The sequence below is a fragment of the Ovis aries genome, chromosome 7, assembly GCF_016772045.2.
Source record: "Ovis aries strain OAR_USU_Benz2616 breed Rambouillet chromosome 7, ARS-UI_Ramb_v3.0, whole genome shotgun sequence".
Taxonomy (NCBI): Eukaryota; Metazoa; Chordata; class Mammalia; order Artiodactyla; family Bovidae; genus Ovis; species Ovis aries.
Window position 1 is genome coordinate 85,435,221 of NC_056060.1, and position 17,037 is coordinate 85,452,257.

General features: G+C 46.1%; 1 protein-coding gene across 7 annotated transcripts in view; it reads left to right on the forward strand.

Moving 5' to 3' along the window:
• The first annotated feature begins 258 nt into the window (after positions 1 to 258).
• IFT43 (intraflagellar transport 43) overlaps positions 259 to 17,037 on the forward strand; it is a 115,191-nt gene continuing 98,412 nt past the window's right edge. The window contains exons 1-5 of one of the 7 annotated variants that reach the window (XM_060418409.1): positions 259 to 634; positions 1,335 to 1,515; positions 4,504 to 4,557; positions 7,014 to 7,234; positions 7,816 to 7,908. In XM_060418409.1, coding sequence (XP_060274392.1) covers positions 7,229 to 7,234; positions 7,816 to 7,908 — 99 coding nt within the window. In that variant the 5' untranslated portion in view covers positions 259 to 634; positions 1,335 to 1,515; positions 4,504 to 4,557; positions 7,014 to 7,228. Of the gene's footprint in view, positions 635 to 1,334; positions 1,516 to 4,503; positions 4,558 to 4,690; positions 4,773 to 7,013; positions 7,235 to 7,815; positions 7,909 to 17,037 lie in introns of those variants that run through there. The other 6 variants (XM_027972063.3, XM_012182110.5, XM_042253101.2 and 3 more) reach the window with 6 other exon arrangements.

The following is a 17,037-nucleotide window of genomic DNA, read 5'->3' on the forward strand; positions in this document are numbered from 1 at the left end:
GTGGGGGGAGGGACCCGAGCACCACGCAGGCTCCTTTGCTGCATGATTTTAATGTTTTAAACAGGCACAGGAAAAGCCGAGCCCATTTGAAAAATACTTTGCGAGTCCCGCTCGATCGACGTGGTAACTGAACTTTTTCTCTCCCCCCTCCCCCCCCCCCCGCCCCCCCCCCCCCGCCCCTTGGAGTCACTCCGGCTACACGTTGACTGTTTTTCTGGAAAGTTACGGCCGATGAATCCCCTCCCCTCTTTCTCCCTCAATTCCTTCGCCCTCTCGCCAGCTGTCAGGAGGTCCTCTCCTCGGCGGGTCTCTTGCTCCCTCCTAGACTCACCACCACCCCCCACCCCAGTCCCCCGTCCCCCGGCCTGGCAGGACCCCGGGCAGGGGCCTGGGCACGGGCGCCGTGCCCACCCCTCCGGGCTCGGGTGGGAGAGGTTGACGCCCGGCCTCGGACCGGGATTGGAGTTGGGTTCAGCCCCGCAGTCCCGGCCCCGACTCTTCATTGACAAGACTGTGGAGTCGGGTGGCTCCCGGAAGCTTGGAGATGCTCCAGGGGCCTTGAAAAAGGGGTGGCGTTTTCCGGCAGACCGAGGGTGCCCCCTGGCGAGGCGAGACCGCCAGTGACAGAGGCTCGGTGGGTCGGAGCCGCGAAGGTCTGGAGGGCTGGATCGGGGGAGGCTAGATGGGGAGAGGGCTGGATGGGAGGGAGCTTGGGGCGGGGGAGGTGTAGGGAGGAGCAGGAGGGCTGGGAGGCGGGCGGGGGGGGCGGAGGCTGGGGGGAGCTGGAGGGGAGGGCTGGGGGCGTGGGGAGCTGAAGAGAGGGCTGTTGCGGGGGGGAAGTCTGCGGGGGTGGTTGGGGAGGTGTGTGACGCCGGGAACCTGGGGAGAAGGGCTCGAAAGAGGGCGAGGAGAAACAAGACGGGGTGCCCTGGGGAACAGCCTCTCTCTCTCTCCGGGCCCCACGTGCGCACACGGGCACCTCTCCCTTCGCCGAGCCCCGCTCGGCCGTCGCTCTCGCAGAAATGTCCTCCAGATGTGCGCGGCCTCCCTCCCCGGCCGAGGGTTCCGCGGGGAGCTGCGCCAGCCAGTGCGGAGTCAGCAGTTGGCCCGAGCCCATTTCCCAGATGGGTGAGGGGAGGGTTTTTGGTTGTTTTTTTTTTTTTCCCTCCGCTTTCGTTCCTTCTCTCAGCCTACATTTCTAGGTCTTTTCTCACCATAAGTTTCGGAAGGGCAAACCACAATGCCCGCGCCCTTTCCACCCCACTGCCCACTCACCCCTCCACCACCCCACCCCGCTCCGACATGGTATAATCTCCGAATTGATCGCTTTCCAGGGAATCGGTGCTGCTCCCCGCCACCCGATCCCACTTCGCCTTCCTGACCCTGGATCCCAGGACATTAACGGAAAGGACGTTCTCTGCATCCCCAGGGCTGTGGTTGATCAGCTTAAGTTGAGGAAATGGAGACACAGACCTGTTTAAGAGGCACAGACCTGTTTAAGAGGCTTCACTGCTTGTGAGTGGTGGAGGTGATATTTAACACGGGCTCTCTGGTTTGGGAAGACATTTATTTGCATAAGAAATGAGGGATCCTAGGTGTAAAAAGGTTAAAGTAACTTGCGTTTGAATTACTTTTAGGTCATATAATCAGGGGGAGTCAACACTGAGATTGGGACACAGGAGGTCTATTGCCAATATCTATGCACTTAAATGTGCTGTGTGTAGTCGCTCAGTCCTTTCCAACTCCTTGTGACCCCGTGGACTGTAGCCCACCAGGCTCCTCTGTCCATGGGGATTCTCCAGGCAAGAATACTTGAGTGGGCTGCCCTGCCCTCCTCCAGTGCACTTAAATATTATGCTCTATTTCCTCTGGAATTCAGCTATCATTTGAAAAATATTTTTGACACCTACTATATGCCAGGCACTGTTCTAGGCTCTGTGGAGGCAGCAGTGAATAAAACCAACCAAATCATTCCCTTAAGGACTCTACATTCTAGAAGTGGAGGTAGGACCATGGGGAAGGCAATAACTGAGTTAAAATATGTAAATAATGTGGTGTGATAAAAGGTAAGTGCCATGGTGGAAAATAAACCAGAGAAGACAGAGTGCCCAGGTTGAGGGGATGTTGCAATTTAAAATCAGAGAAGGCCTTACTGAGACCTTTAAATACTTGCAAAATGGGAGGGAAAATTATTAAAGTTATATCCTTCTGGATACCACCTCTACCAATCAGAGTCTACAGGGCAGGGCCCTGACACATGTGTTTTTTAACACACTTCACAGGTGATTCAGGTGCTCTGCAAGGTTTGGAAGCCACTATCCTAGGGCTTCTTTCTGCCTAGAGTGAGCATCTTTTGCTTTCAGGAATTTGGGGAAGAAGTGGGAGTGAAGGTTTGGAAGTGGTGGTGGTGTGGCTATAAAAAGTGAAAAGAAAATAGAAATGGAGTCGGTATTGCTAAAAGAGCTCTCTAAAATGGAACCAGAAGGCCATTAAGGAAGTATGAAGTATGCGAGTCTCAGCCTAGGTAAAACCTAACCTTCTATCCACTGACTGTCCTAATGAAGGCATCCAGAAGATCTGCCAGAAATTCAAGATCCTTATCAGACCCCTATCTTATAATAACTTGTGAAATCCTGTCTACTTATCAGTTGTTTTTTGGTCGCTCAGTTCTGTCTGACTCTTTGCTACCCCAGGGACTACAGCACACCAGGCTTCCCTGTCCTTCACTATCTCCTGGAGCTTGCTCAAACTCATGTCCATTGAGTCGGTGTCCAACCATCTCAACCTCTTTTGGCCCCTGTTCCTCCTGCCCTCAATCTTTCCCAGCATCAGGGTTTTTTCCAATGAATCGGTTCTTCGCATCAGACCCTTACTCTAAAACAACTCTTGATTCCTTAAAGACAAATATTTCCTTTCTTGCATCAGAGAACAGCCTTATGGCCTTTGCCTTTGTGATCTCCTTTCTGTTCCTCTTTCCTAGAACACTCTTGATTTTTACCAGAATCTGTGTCTCCTGAATTGCAATTTTCAGACCCCCACCCCCTCAATAAAACTCTTTATTCTTTGCAGCCTCCATATTGATTACTGTTTGACAGCAATTACAAGAAATGGGGAAATCCTAAGATTAATCCCTTCTTCCTCATCTGGCACCAAGGAAGAAGGGAACAAGGGCTTCACTGAAGCCTATATTTCATCCATCTTGGATCTTTGGCAGTGAATGTTTATTCAGGTTAAAATCTAACAGGGTATTACTCTCACTGAGAATCAGAACTCATGAGTAAAAGGTTTTAGGGGTAATCTCTAAGAGTCACTACAAGGGAGGAAGCTGAGAAAGTTCTGCAGGGCTACACAGGTAGGTATCAGCTGAGCTAGGATGAAGTTTCAATTCTTCTGACATCCAGACAGTACTGTTGCTGTCACGGGCATGCTAGCACATAGCCCTACCCAGTGAACATGTGGATAAATGGTTGGACCTAATCATTTATTAGGGATTGAAGAAATCCTACATTCCAGTTTTAGGGTTGGTAATCCCTCTTACACGTCTTTGCTTTTGAGAAGCCATCTAAAGCCTTATGCCTAGGATGATGCTGGAGACACTTCACTTTCAGGGCCATGAACTCAAGTTCTGGGGTCCCAGCTGGCAGTCCCCAGTACCAAGGATTGGTCAGTGTTATTGAATTAGGGAACCTTATATGTAGAGTCAATGAAGACTCAACTCGATAGTCCCATTAGGCTGGGAATTTGGGGACCATCTTCCTCTACTGGCCCAGGAGACTGGCTGGCACCCAGTAATACATGCCAGAGAAAAACACCAGTAAGACCTGGGGTCAGAAAAGCATGTGGCTCTGCTGCTTAATACTCAGGTGGTTTTCCTCAAGGTACTGTTCTGCACCTCACTGTCTTCAATTGTTGAATAGAAATACTACTTTTGCTCACTTCATGGGGGCTTGAAGGGGTTATTTGTACTTTTGATAGTTATATTTGATGTGTTGGTTCAACTGCTCTGTCAACTTCTTGAAGGCAGAAATTAGGTATATTGCACTTCTCATCATAAGTCATTTATTAGCACCTGACCCTCAGGGTGTCAGTTCAATGGAGATAGTATAACTTATCTTGTCTCCTACAAAGTTGTTATGCATTTTCCATGCACTAATAACTGTGAAGTTCCTCTGTACATTGACAAGAGCTATACACATGAAAAGGATAAGAATAATTACTACTATTAATAGTAGTGCTTTGCACTTTACAACTTACCTATTTGAACAGAGGCCCTGATGCTGGGAAAAATTGAAGGCGGGAGGAGAAGGGGAAGACAGAGGATGAGATGGTTGGATGGAATCACCGACTCAGTGAGTCTGAGTAAACTCTGGAAGTTGGTGATGGACAGGGAGGCCTGGTGTGCTGTGCAGTTCATGGGGTCGCAAAGAGTAGGACACGACTGAGTGACTGAACTGAACAGAGGTAGGCAGTTTCTAAAAACTAAAACTTTTCACTGTCCCACAGGAGCACCCTCATCAGGATTTAATATGTGGAGATTCCTTCCAAATGTCATAAAAGGTAGGTTTAGGAAAGATTTGGTTTAAATTTGAGGATGGCACCTACACTCCAGGAAACAATGAAGCGGACCCTTTAAGTCTTGGAGTGAAAGGGCGGAGCCGTCGTCAGGGACGCGGCTGAGCGTCTGGGTTTCCAGGAAGTGACGTCAGGCAGCCGCAGAGATGGAGGACTTGCTGGACCTAGGCGAGGAGCGGCGTCGCGGCCCGGCCACCTCCGTGAGGACCGACTCGGGGCGGGGATCGGGGCCAAGAATTAGCGGGTGGGGAGGGGCGACCCCGCCGGCTCTGGCTTCCCTGAGCCGCTTCGGCCCAGCCTGTCCCTGGCGCCAGGAGCCAGCAGGCTCTGAGCCTTGCGGGAGAGGAGGCGGCCTCCCTCGCCCCGCCCCTGGGGCAGCGGTGAGCTCCGCTGCTGGCCTAGGGTTTGCTTTCCTTAAAATTCTCAAAGACTGGAAAACAGATCCTGCCCCTGCCGGCCTGTGAGAACGGTGGGAAATTTCCCAGCTTCTCTCCGCTCTCTGGAGCTCCAACTTGCCAACTTCCCAAGGATGGACAGATAGATCTGAGAGTGACTGGAGGTGCCCTGGCGAGGGTCACACTTGCACTCATGCTAGAGCTTTTTCCCTTGGCCATGTCACGCCAGGAGTTGAAGTAAAAACCGTACTGTTTTCAGAGTGGACGAAGGGAAAGGAGTTAGGGAGAGTCTTTCTTTCCACTCACCCCCAGGGGAGATGGGCGTTCCCTCAGTTTTAAAGAGCGAGGGCGTGGCCGGAGGCGAGGTGGGGAGCCCAGAGGTCAGAGGGAGTGTAAAGCTGTTGCATGGGTTAAAGAAAGTTAACCTCGATTTCCTTCTCTCTAGAGTGGAGATTTATGTCTCCTTCAAGGAGGTGAAGATGAAACGAGACGTGCCTGGAAAGCATGTAACACAGCAACTGGCATATGCTGTGGTTAGGGTTAGGGCTGTTGCTTCTGAGGTCGTGATTTACCCAAGGTTATAGCCGGGTGTCGGGAAGATCCCCTGGAGGAGGGCATGGCAACCCACTCCAGAATTCTTGCCTGGAGACTCCCTTGGACAGAGGAGCCTGAATGGCTACAGTCTATAGGGTCTCAAAGAGTCTGGCACAATTGAAGCGGCTTAGCACGTGTATATATATAGATAACTGAGCTAGATTCAAGACCCAAGTTCGGTGTGTGTCTCTTAATTCCATCACAGCCTCACCAAGCCTTTTTACCTTTAAAATTACTGAAGATCAGGGTCACAAAAGATTGGCCCACAAGTCTTTAGTTTCTGCCGTGGAATCTCTACATGTCTTGAAGTGCCCTAGTAACATCGGATAGCCTCCAAATTGCTAGAGAGGAGATATGAGGAATGGGAGCAAATTGTTCTAGAAAGAAGCAGGTTGCTTGACTGACCAAGGAGAATATTATGTCATCAGGCCTTTCTTGATATGTGTACTTTTTTAGTACCGGGAGAAAATGAGTGTAGTTACTCATTTATTCTTTCAACAAATATTTACTGAGCTCCTTCTGTGTATCAGGCATTGATTGTCCTAGGTGTTAGAAATATAACAGTGAAAAGAAAAACTAAGCCCCTGCCCTCATGGGGCTTATGTTTCAATGGAGGAAGATGGGCAATAAAGAGACCATACATTTATTTATTTATTTTTTTAAAAAAATATTTATTTATTTATTTGGTTGTGCCAGGTCTTAGTTGGAGCATGTGGGATCTAGTTTCCTGACCAGGGATTGAACCCAGGCCCCCTGAATTGGGAGCTTGGAATGTTAGCCACTGGACTACCAGGGAAGTCCCGAGACCATACATTTAAAATATATAAAACCAGGTAGTAATGTAGTTTCTCTACCAGTCATTCCTATGGATTTATACAGCGTCTTCCAAAAGTTTAAAACCTTAAAATCCTTGACAAATATACTAGAGAAACCATCTATAAACAGTAGAGACAAGATCCTTGAAGTTTTGTTTGACCACAGTCACTCTGTGTAATATGCCATATTCGGATACCCAATGTTATCATATATGGAAAAGGGCAGCCACAGGTGAAGGAGTAGAATTGTCTACCTTGGGAAGAAAATGAGCTGCTTATTGTCTGAATATTGTTTCTGTCATTCCTGAAATCTAAATGATTGATTAGAATTTCATGTGTAAACACTACATAATGGTTTTTTTTGCAGCTCTCATGTAACTTCTCTCAATTTATTGATCATCTTAGAACATCTTAGAACTGAAATTCCAGCAGGTCACAGAAAAAGCCTTCAGAATTTGAAGGCAGAGATTTTGCTCTTATGTTTATCTGCCACTTTATTGCTTTCCTGGGTCTCAATTACATCATTTGTAAAATGGCCTCAGTCTGAGCCCCTATTATTGTGAAATCAAATGAAGCTACATCGGATGAGATCTAAAAATGCTTACAGTAATGCTGGTTTTTTTTTTTTTTTTTTAAGAACAAGAAAAGAAAAATATAAACATTTCAACACCCTCCAGTCTGCCCAAATAATGTTTGTATGTGCTGGGAGGCATTGGAGACACAGATGGAGCCCTCCACCCTAGGAGGGCTTTGGGAAACACCTGCAGATGGGTCCTTTGATGACTCAGAATTTGAAGTGTTCTGATTCCCAAAGCTGATGTCTCAGAAAATTCTTATAAGAGCTTTCCTTTAATGTCTGTAAGTGCAAATCCAATTAGCATATACGTCAAAGGAAATGCTATCTGTATTTCTCTGGTTTCAGTTTCCATGGAATTTCTTCCCCCACCAAACGCCTTTTTGATAACTATTTTCATGCCAAGCTGCAACTTTGAAGTTAGGCCCTCCTGAAATCCCACATCAGGACATGGGAGCCTTGACCATACTCTGCCTGAGCTGTGGCATGAGCTCCCTGTCCCTTCTAGAGGAAGTTCTAGCTGCATTTCTTTGGGTAGAATAGTTCTATGGCCATTAAAAGAAAACATTGTAATCAACACATGAATTTCCTATCCTACCATATAGAACTGACTTTGGGTACTTTGTTTGAAGGGTTTGGAGCATTTTCTAAGTGATCAGTGCATGGGTTTCTTGCCCTACCACATAGAACTGACCTTGGGCACTTTTGTTTGAAGGGTTTGGAGCATTTTCTAAGTTCAAGTTGCTCAAATCCTATCCACCCCATGTCATCAGAAATCCAGTCCTTGCTTACCTTGGCAGAATTGTCTTCCTCATAGTGTCTCAGAGATGTTTGAGTCAGCAGCACCCCTCATCTCTCCTTACAGGGGGCCAAGATGGGGCGCCGAGCTCAACAGGAGTCTGCCCAAGCCGAGAATCATCTCAGTGGCAAGAATTCCTCTTCAACTCTGACTGCAGAGGTGGGTGTTAAAAAAATTCTGAAAAAAATTTCAGCTCTTAACAGTTGGCGATTACTCAATGAGCAAGGATTTGGCCTTTCATATTATTATTATTATTTTCTTTTTCTTTAATGTCAGCCTTCCTCCTATCTTGATTTGGGAATTCCCTTCCCCAGCCTTTGTCTTATTAGCAAGAAATGAAAGAGTAACTGTTTTCTTTTGATGCCAGAGTAGTTTCTCTGCATTGCTTTATATTCCCAGTGAAGAAGTTTTGTGCGTTAACTGAAGCAAGGGACTGGGAGCTTTCAAAATCCAGCCAAAATCCAGGTTTTTATTCCTGCCAGATAAAAGCCAGTGAGGCATGCTGGTGACGTAAAGTTGAATTACACAACTGGACGTTTTGTTCTCAGTGGTGACCTGAGCTTTCTACAGTTTTCAGGCGGGAAGGGAACCCGTACTGGTACTGGCCTTGCTTTCTTGGAAGCTTTTCCAAGTGGCCTGGAATCGTGGGAATTTTTCCAGCTTCTCCGCGGAGGGTGGGTAATCTTGATGAGCAATGCTTTTGATGCCAGAGCACTATTTTTGGCAGTTTACTCAGGACTTCTTTTCACCCTCCTCTTCCCTGTTTGAAGAAACTTCTGCCCTTTTCTAGAGCTGGCTTCAGGGTAATTCTCACTGTCAGCTTTTCCTCACTTCTCCAGGGTGACTTAGGGCTCGTACTTCTCAATTGCCATAGTACCTGTTAGAGAACTACTCACAGTAGGCCCTCGTTTTCCGTTTATGTGTCTGGCCCACTAGAGAGTGAGTTTCTGGACAACAGGCAACATGGCTACTCAGTTGCCCAGCTCATTAGCCTGCAGTGGGTTTATGAGGGCAGCTCTGCTGGGAGGCCTGATGGACCAGGTAGGTACGTGAGCACAGCATGCTGGGGACAAGACAGACACACTTGACTTACATATCACATAAGTAGGAATATCCTTCGCTTTCATCAGAAATAAGTTCTCTACCATGCTTTCAAGTGCTCCACATGGGCCTTTCAGTTTCTCTTCTATTTTCTCACTGATTATAGAAATGTGGGTACAGAGAAGCAGTTTCCCTCTCAGATAACAATTGTTTGTTGTTGTTTAGTTGTAAGACTGTGTCCAAATCTTTGCAATCCCATGGACTGTAGCCCACTGGGCTCTTCTGTCTATGGTATTTCCCAGGCAAGAATACTGAAGTGGGTTGCCATTTCCTTCTCCAAGGGATGTTCTCAACCCGGGAATTGAACCTGCCTCTCCTGCATTGGCAGGCAAATTCTTTAGCACTGAGCCACCCAGGTGACCCCAGATAATAACCACGCCAACACAGAAAAACTGGCGGCCGACCCTTGGCCTCATGGTCTGAAGTCAGTAGGGAGAGGTTGGGGAGGGACTCTGGAGGCCACATGTAACCACACCTGGGGTAACCACTACCTGGTCACAGCTGCTGAGGTCCAGAGAATATAGGTCCTGTACTGCCAGCTCTGCTGATTTTCCAAGAGACTCTGGCAATCTGAAATTTTATGTAAAAGCAACACATTTTTAGAGATCAGTGACTAATTGTAAAAATTAAATCACTATATGGGCTATATTAGGCCTGAGGGCTGTCAGTTTGTGACTTTGACCGTGAAAGTGAAAGTGAAGTCCCTCAGTCGTGTCTGACTCTTTGCAACCCCGTGGACAGTAGCCTGCACCAGGCTCCTCCATCCATGGGATTTTCTAGGCAAGACTACTGAAGTGGGTTGCCATTTCCTTCTCCAGGGAATCTTCCTGACCCAGGGATCGAACCCAGGTCTCCCGCATTGTAGACAGACGCTTTCCCGACTGAACCACCAGGGAAGTCACAAGGAAAGGAAGTGCCTCCTTTATAGAGCTTATTGGATTAGCCAAAAAGTTCATTTGGATTTTTCCATAAGAGTGCACGGAAAACCTCAAATGAAGTTTTTGGCCAACCCACTGTATTGTATTCTAATTGTTTCTGTTCTTGGCTCCCTCAGAAGATGTTCCCTTTTGGAAGGTGAGGGGTGTTTAAAAAAAAAACAAAACAATTTTTTTTTTGGCCATGCTGCACTGGCATTTGGGATTTTAGTTTCCAGACCAGGGATCGAACCTGTGCCTCCTGCAGTGGAGTCACAGAGTCCAGTCACCATTGGACCACCAAGGAAGTCCCTATCCCCTTTGTTTATCACAGTGCCTGGCACAGAGCAGGCATGCAGAGGGTGCGGGGGGTGAAGTTCATAGTGTGTGATGAGGGCCCTTGGAAGCTAAAGAAGAGTGTTACAGGGTTGGGGTGGCAGATAGTGGCACATTGGAGGCATAGTGAAAGGGGTACAATGGAGGGGAGACGGTGAAAGAAGAGATACCAGACCCAACCCGGGATCTCAAGGAGCTTGAACTGCAGTGGTGTATGTCTGTGAAGAGAAGATGAGCCAGCCAGTGACCAGGGTAATGGACGTCTGTTCTTGGCCTTTGGCCACTTTAGCCAGTAGGCCAGGGAAGATCCATCCCACACCCAGATCATTAATTCATTTAGTTAACAAGTATTTACTGATGCTTACTGTGTGCCAGGCACTGTTTTAGGGACTTGGCATATTTCAGTGAACAAGAGACAAATCCCATACAGTAATGGAACTTCCATTCGCATGATCACTGGCAGTCACGAAGGCTAATTACAAGCCAACCCCACTGTGAAGGAGGTTATAGCCACCTTAAGTGGTGAAGTGAGCGAGCCCAAGATGGGCCGAGATGTCCTGATGGCCTTGAAGTCCTTTGTGGCCCCCACCCCGGATCAGCTTCCAGGCTGGGGTCACTAGGCAGCTTTACCCATGTCCCTTCCCCTTAGCTCAGGTGAGAGTCAGGGCTGTGAGCACCTAACTCCAGAATAATGCACCTATCAGCATGTCAGCCTTTTTGGAATACCTACTTATTTCTACCGAGCCATGTACTCTTTAAAAAAAAAGAAATTGTGGGCCTTAGTATTTTTTCTGGGAGAACATGATGAAAAGTCATTCTGTTCTTCACCTACCTGGTGCCTCTGACAGCAAAATGCCAGTAAGAATTCCAGGATTCCTTCTCTCCCTGAGTTGATTGAGGTTTAAAGCAGTGTGGGCAGCCTCCCTCAGGCCAGAAGCACACTGTGCTGTGTGGGACTTTTTGACTGATTCTTTCTAAAATTAGATTTCCGAGACTTGTGTGTGTGTGCCCATTTACATTCCAGTTCTGAATATATTACTTGATATATTTATTTTTGTCCTCTCACTGAGTATATTCTAGGATGAAGCTATTCACGAAAACATAAATATGGTACCTGGGGGCTATCAGACATACTGCAATTACTGTAAAAAATTTTTATTTTATTTTATTTTTGGCTGCACTGGGTGTTTGTTGCCGCACACAGGCATTTTCTAGTTGCAACGAGCAAGGGGCTACTCTGGTTGTAGTATGCGGGCTTCTCATTGTGGTGGCTTCTCCTGTTGCAGAGCACGGGCTCTGGAGCATTCAGGCGTCAGTAGTTGTGACATGTAGGCTCAGTAGTTGTGATCCATGCGCTTAGTTGCCCGGTGGCACGTGGAATCTTCCTGGAGCAGGGATTGAATTCCTGTCCCCTGCTTTAGCAGGCAGATTCTTAACCACTGGACTACCAGGGAAGTCCTGGAGTTACTTTAGAGTCATGTAGGAATTAGTTTAAACAAATAATGATTTTTTTACTTTATTAATTTTTCAAAATATTGTTTATTTTGCTGCACCTGATCTTAACTGCAACCTGTCTGAGATCTTTTAGTTATGGCAAGCAAACCTTTAGTTGGGGCATGCAGGCTGTAGTTCCCTGTCCAGGGCTCACATTGGGAGTGTGGAGTCTTAGACACGGGGCCATCAGAGGAATCCCAAATGATGACTTTAAAGTGAGGCGGCAGGTGGGGAACTTATACAGGAAGTCTGGCCGCGGTCTGCTGAAATAGAGGGAACGCAGGCTTGGCATCAGAAAGACCAGGGCTCAAGCCTGGACTCTGCTAATTGCCTGGATCCTGAACAAACCCACTAAGCTCTCTAATCCTCCGTTTCATTATCTGTCAAACAGTGGTAACAACACCACCAGGTTGATGTGAGGATTAAGTGAGATATGCGTTTAAAAGCACTTTAGTAAACTTAAAGGCACAGAACAAACGTTCATTCATTCAGTGAGTGGTGAATAAGAATATTTGGACAGAGCCTTGCTCTTGTTATTGAAGGGCTGCAGAGAAGGAGGATGTGAGCCTGGTCTCTTTTAGAACTGATTTGGAAGTCTTTCCAAGGGTTGCTACTCATTTATTCACAGGCTGACGAGTAACGATATGAAGCAGGTTTTTTGCTTTCGGGATGCAGTGGGCATTCCTCCCAAAGGGTGGACAAGGACACATGCCGGGGTCCAGCCCTGGTGGATCCAGGGTGATTCGAAGGTGGGGACGGAGTTGGTGTCCTTGGAAATAACTTATTTAATTACAGATAGAGAGGGGTTAGAAAATTAGCAGAGAAAAAGAGGCTGAATAACTTGGTTTACATGGAATACCAATCACCACCTGCGTAGGCCGCAGGCGTCTTTCCGTTCTCCCGAAGGAAAGGAGGCACTGAGGCCTCCCTGGTCCAATCTTAGAAGCCCAGGCAAAATTAGCAGGCTTGGTGGGTACCCATGCACCAGATGGGAATTCAGCCAGAAAAATGGAGAGCAAGAAAGAAGCGACATGGGGGAGTCAGTCTTTCCAGAAACTGATCCGATTTCTTTATTTTTGGGTTTGCTTATATACCTTTTGTTACACATAGGGATGAATAGAGAGTCACGTGGGGGTCAACAGTTCTGACCTTTATCAAAATCAGGTGCTTTACATAAAAAAATCTTAGGGGTTTTACATCATCTTCTGGCCATGAGGCCTGCTGACATTTTACGACCCTTTCTTTCTGATAACCAAAAAACTTATTTTTTCCAAGAGTGTTTTTTCTTAAACCAGGCACCACCCTCCAAATAAAGTTGCATTCCTATAGGGTGAGGGTGTAGTGAGTTACAGTCAAGAAAGGAATTTATTTAACCCAAGGTTAACATGATTAATCTTAACATGATTAATACTTATTTCTCCTATATGCTTAAAGGTTAATACTTATTTCTTCTATATGTTAGTTATATTCATTATAAGGGCAGGGAATATGGAGATTTAGCAGCAAACATCAGCCCAACAAATGAAAACCCTTCACCAATGTTCCCCTTAAGATCTATTTAGTCTTAAGATAGTGATAAAGTTACATTTTTACATAGCAAGGACACAGTGATTTATAACAAAGTACAGTGATCTATTACAAAAGAGAAAATTCATTAACTCAAAAAGTCTAGTATTGCTAACCTTAAAAACTACTATATTTCCTTTTCTATCTTCCAAATACATTGATTAATATATTCCCAGGTACCTAAGGATATGGAGGCCTGGCAGCAATCATTGACTCAACAATGAGAAAAGCCCTATGCTAATTAAGACTTTCAAAATACTTCAAACTCTCTGTGCTGTTTATGGTTGAGAGGTAGTAAACAATCATGTGCATAGTGGCAGGAGTATGGATAATCTTGTCACACAAGCTAGTCTGTCAGCAGAGAGGTTTGAGCTGAGACACCCTTGTCACACCCAGGGCAGGGAATTAGCAGCAATTATTGGCACAACAAATGAAAAAACCCTTCACCAATATAATTCCTGACTAACCCACTATACTAATAACTTCTAACTTCCCCAAAGAATTTGCTGTTAGTAAGTCTAAAACATCTCGTGCCTCTCAGGTTGGGAGGCTGTAAACAATCAACATGTGGCCTGACGAACCTGTACAGGCGAGCTAGATAACCTTCAGAGGAGTCCGTAAGCTGAAACGCTCTTGTCACGCCCAGGAATTTTTATTGACTTGGAGCTGCACGTTTACTCCTTCTCCGAGAGAACCGGTGGGGAACAGCCCCCCATAGTCAGAGGTGTAGGCGAGAGCATGAAACAGTAAAATAGATAGACTCTGGTTTTGGGGGTAGATGCTTGGGAACCGGGGGTTTCCTGCAGCTTGATCATGCCTTTGCGTATGCCAAGCCTCCTTCCTCATGACCTTTGCCATGGTGGAGTTCCTCACGCTGGCCCCCAGCAGACACAGGCCTCGGGGTCGGACAGCCATGGGCTGAAATCCTGTCTGTGCCACAAGTTAGCTCAATGGCTCAGCAAGTTTCTTAACCTTTTCAAACCTCAGTTTCCTCATTGGTAAAATGTTGTCGTTCATTTGCCAAGTTGTGTCTGACTGTTTGTGACCCCATGGATTATAGCACACCAGTCTTCTCTGTCCTTCACCATCTCCCAGAGCTTGCTCAAACTCATGTCCATAGGGTCGGTGATGCCATCCAACCATCTCAACCTCTGCCACCCTCGTTTCCTCCTGTCTTCAACCTTTCCCAGCATTAGGGTCTTTTCCAATGAGTTGACTCTTTGCCTCAGCTGCAGCATCAGTCCTTCCAATGAATATTCAGGGTTCATTTCCTTTAGGATTGACTGGTTTGATCTGCTTGCTGTACATGGGACTCTCAAGAGTTTTCTCCAGCACATTAATTCAAAAGCTTCAATTCTTTGGCACTCAGCCTTCTTCATGGCCCAATTCTCACATCTGTACATTACTTGAAAAATCATATGTTTGACTATACAGAGCTTTGTTGGCAAAGTGATGTCTCTGCTTTTTAATATGCTGTCTAGGTTTGTCATAGCTTTTCTTCCAAGGAGCAAGCATCTTTTAATTTTGTGGCTGCAGTCACCATCTGCAGTGATTTTGGAGCCCAAGAAAAGAAAATCTGTCTCTGATTCCACTTTTGCCCCTTCTATTTGCCATGAAGTGATGGGATCAGATGCCATGATCTTAGTTTTTTAAATGTTGAGTTTTAAGCCAGCTTTTTTACTCTCCTCTTTCACCCTCATCAAGAGGCTCTTTAGTTCCTCTTACTTTCTGCCATTAGGGTGGTATCATCTGCATATCTGAGATGGTTGATATTTCTCCCGGAAATCTTGATTCCAGCTTGTGATATATCCAGCCCCGCATTTCACATGATGTATTCTGCATATAAATTAAATAAGCAAGGTGACAATATACAGCATTGACATACTCCTTTCCCAGTTTTTAACCAGTTTGTTGTTTCATGTCTGGTTATAACTGTTGCTTCTTGACGTGAAAACAGGTTTCTCAGGAGGCAGATAAGGTGGTCTGGTATTCCTATCTCTTTAAGAATTTTCCACAGTTTGTTGTGATCCACTTATTCAAAGGCTTTAGTGTAGTCAGTGAAGCAGGAGAAGATTTTTTTTTGGAATTCTCTTGCTTTTTTTGTGATTCAACAGGTGTTGTCAATTTGATGTCTGGTTCCTCTGCCTTTTCTAAATCCTGCTTGAATATCTGGAAGTTCTTGGTTCACATGTTGCTGAAGCCTAGTGTGATGGATTTTGAGCATTACACTGCTAGCCTGCAGGCTTCCCTGATAGCTCAGTTGGTAAAGAATCCACCTGCAATGCAAGAGACCCCAATTCAGTTCCTAGGTCAGGAAGATCCACTGGAGAAGAGATAGGCTACCCACTCCAGTATTCTGGCCTGGAGAATTCCATGGACCACAGTCGATGGGGTCGCAAAGAGTCCGACTTGACTTGCTAGCATGTGAAATGAGCGCAATTATGTGGTAGTTTGAACATTCTTTGGCATTGCCTTTCTTTGGAATTGAATAGGGTGGCCAGAAAGAAAAAACAAGATAAGCATGTGTAAAGTAAGCCCTTAACCCAGTCTGACACAGAAGTGCTCATTATATTATTATCTCTCCAGAGCTTGGGTATTCTATTATTGTGCCTTAATCCTCTCTACTGAGGTTGAAAGCTGGTGGCCTTCAGGCTAACCTTAGCCTATAGTCAAGTCTTCTTTGATCTGGAGAGAGTTAAGTATTTTTTAAACTTGGGTGTTATTTTTTGTAAATTAGGAAACTTTCTGTGGAAATCCGGATTTGGGGCTCCTCTTTGAAACCAGGAGTTCTGGCCCATGGGAATCCCGGGCTGACATTGCCCCTAGCAGCAGTTGGCCTGAGCTGATTACGGTGCTTGCTTCCACATGGCCCGCCCTCTCTAGCTCATCCTTTCCTACTTGAATACACCTGGTCAGATTTACTCACATCTGATCTGCCTGAGTTTAAAACTCCTGCTGTTTTAGGATGGGTTGATTTTCCAGGTATCCTTGTGTATCTATGGGTATTAAATGTGACTGCACGCATCAGAAACTCAGCCGCAGGGCTTGGAGCAGACGGGAGTAGTTTTTCTCACAGCAAGAAGTCCAGTGGTAGGCAGGGCAGGTGCGGTCACAGGGGAGGATCCTGTGTCGCCCTCGCCCCTTCTGGACGCCTGCTCTGCCCTCTGGAGCTTGTAACGCGTTCTCGTGACTGTTGGCATCATAGTCGGTCATTCCCCACGGATCTGATCTGTAATTCTAGGTGAGGAGAGAGGGAAGAGGGGAAGAGTCCAGGGTCCTACCAAGAAACTCTGTGCCTTCTTGACAGGAAAGCGATAGCCAGAGACTTCACCAAGTAGACTTTCCTAGTTACGTGTCATCGGTCAGAACTAGGTCTTAAAACCACTTTAAATTTCAAAGGAGTTTTTCAGCTGTTGCCATACCCATCACGTCGGGGTTTGGGGGGGTTAGGGAGAAGAGGAATCATTGAGTAGGCAATTTATGACATATCAATTAAAAAAAGATGTATGCAAAGATTTTTTTCTTGTAGGCTTGGGTATAAAAGGAAAGAATTATTTTTAGTAGCCAAAAAAAGAAAAAATAATCCACATTCCTCTCTAGTTTTCTAATTTGGGGTTGTATAGAGTTCAGAGAAAATCTGTACGCCCCGAAGTTCCAAGATACTTGATGCACTTGCCAATGTTGTCCCTTCTCCATCTTTTCCTTCTTCCTGTTTTATCTATAACCGTTCAGGATTTTCTACCTGTAGAGTACCTGTGAGTCAGCCCAGGTAATTAGACTCTTCCTCCTTCTCTGAAAGAAGAGGAAAGGTCTCTTTAGTTGCTTGGTCAATCTATAAATTTTTTAAAAATTTGGAAGAATTTACCTGTCTAATCAT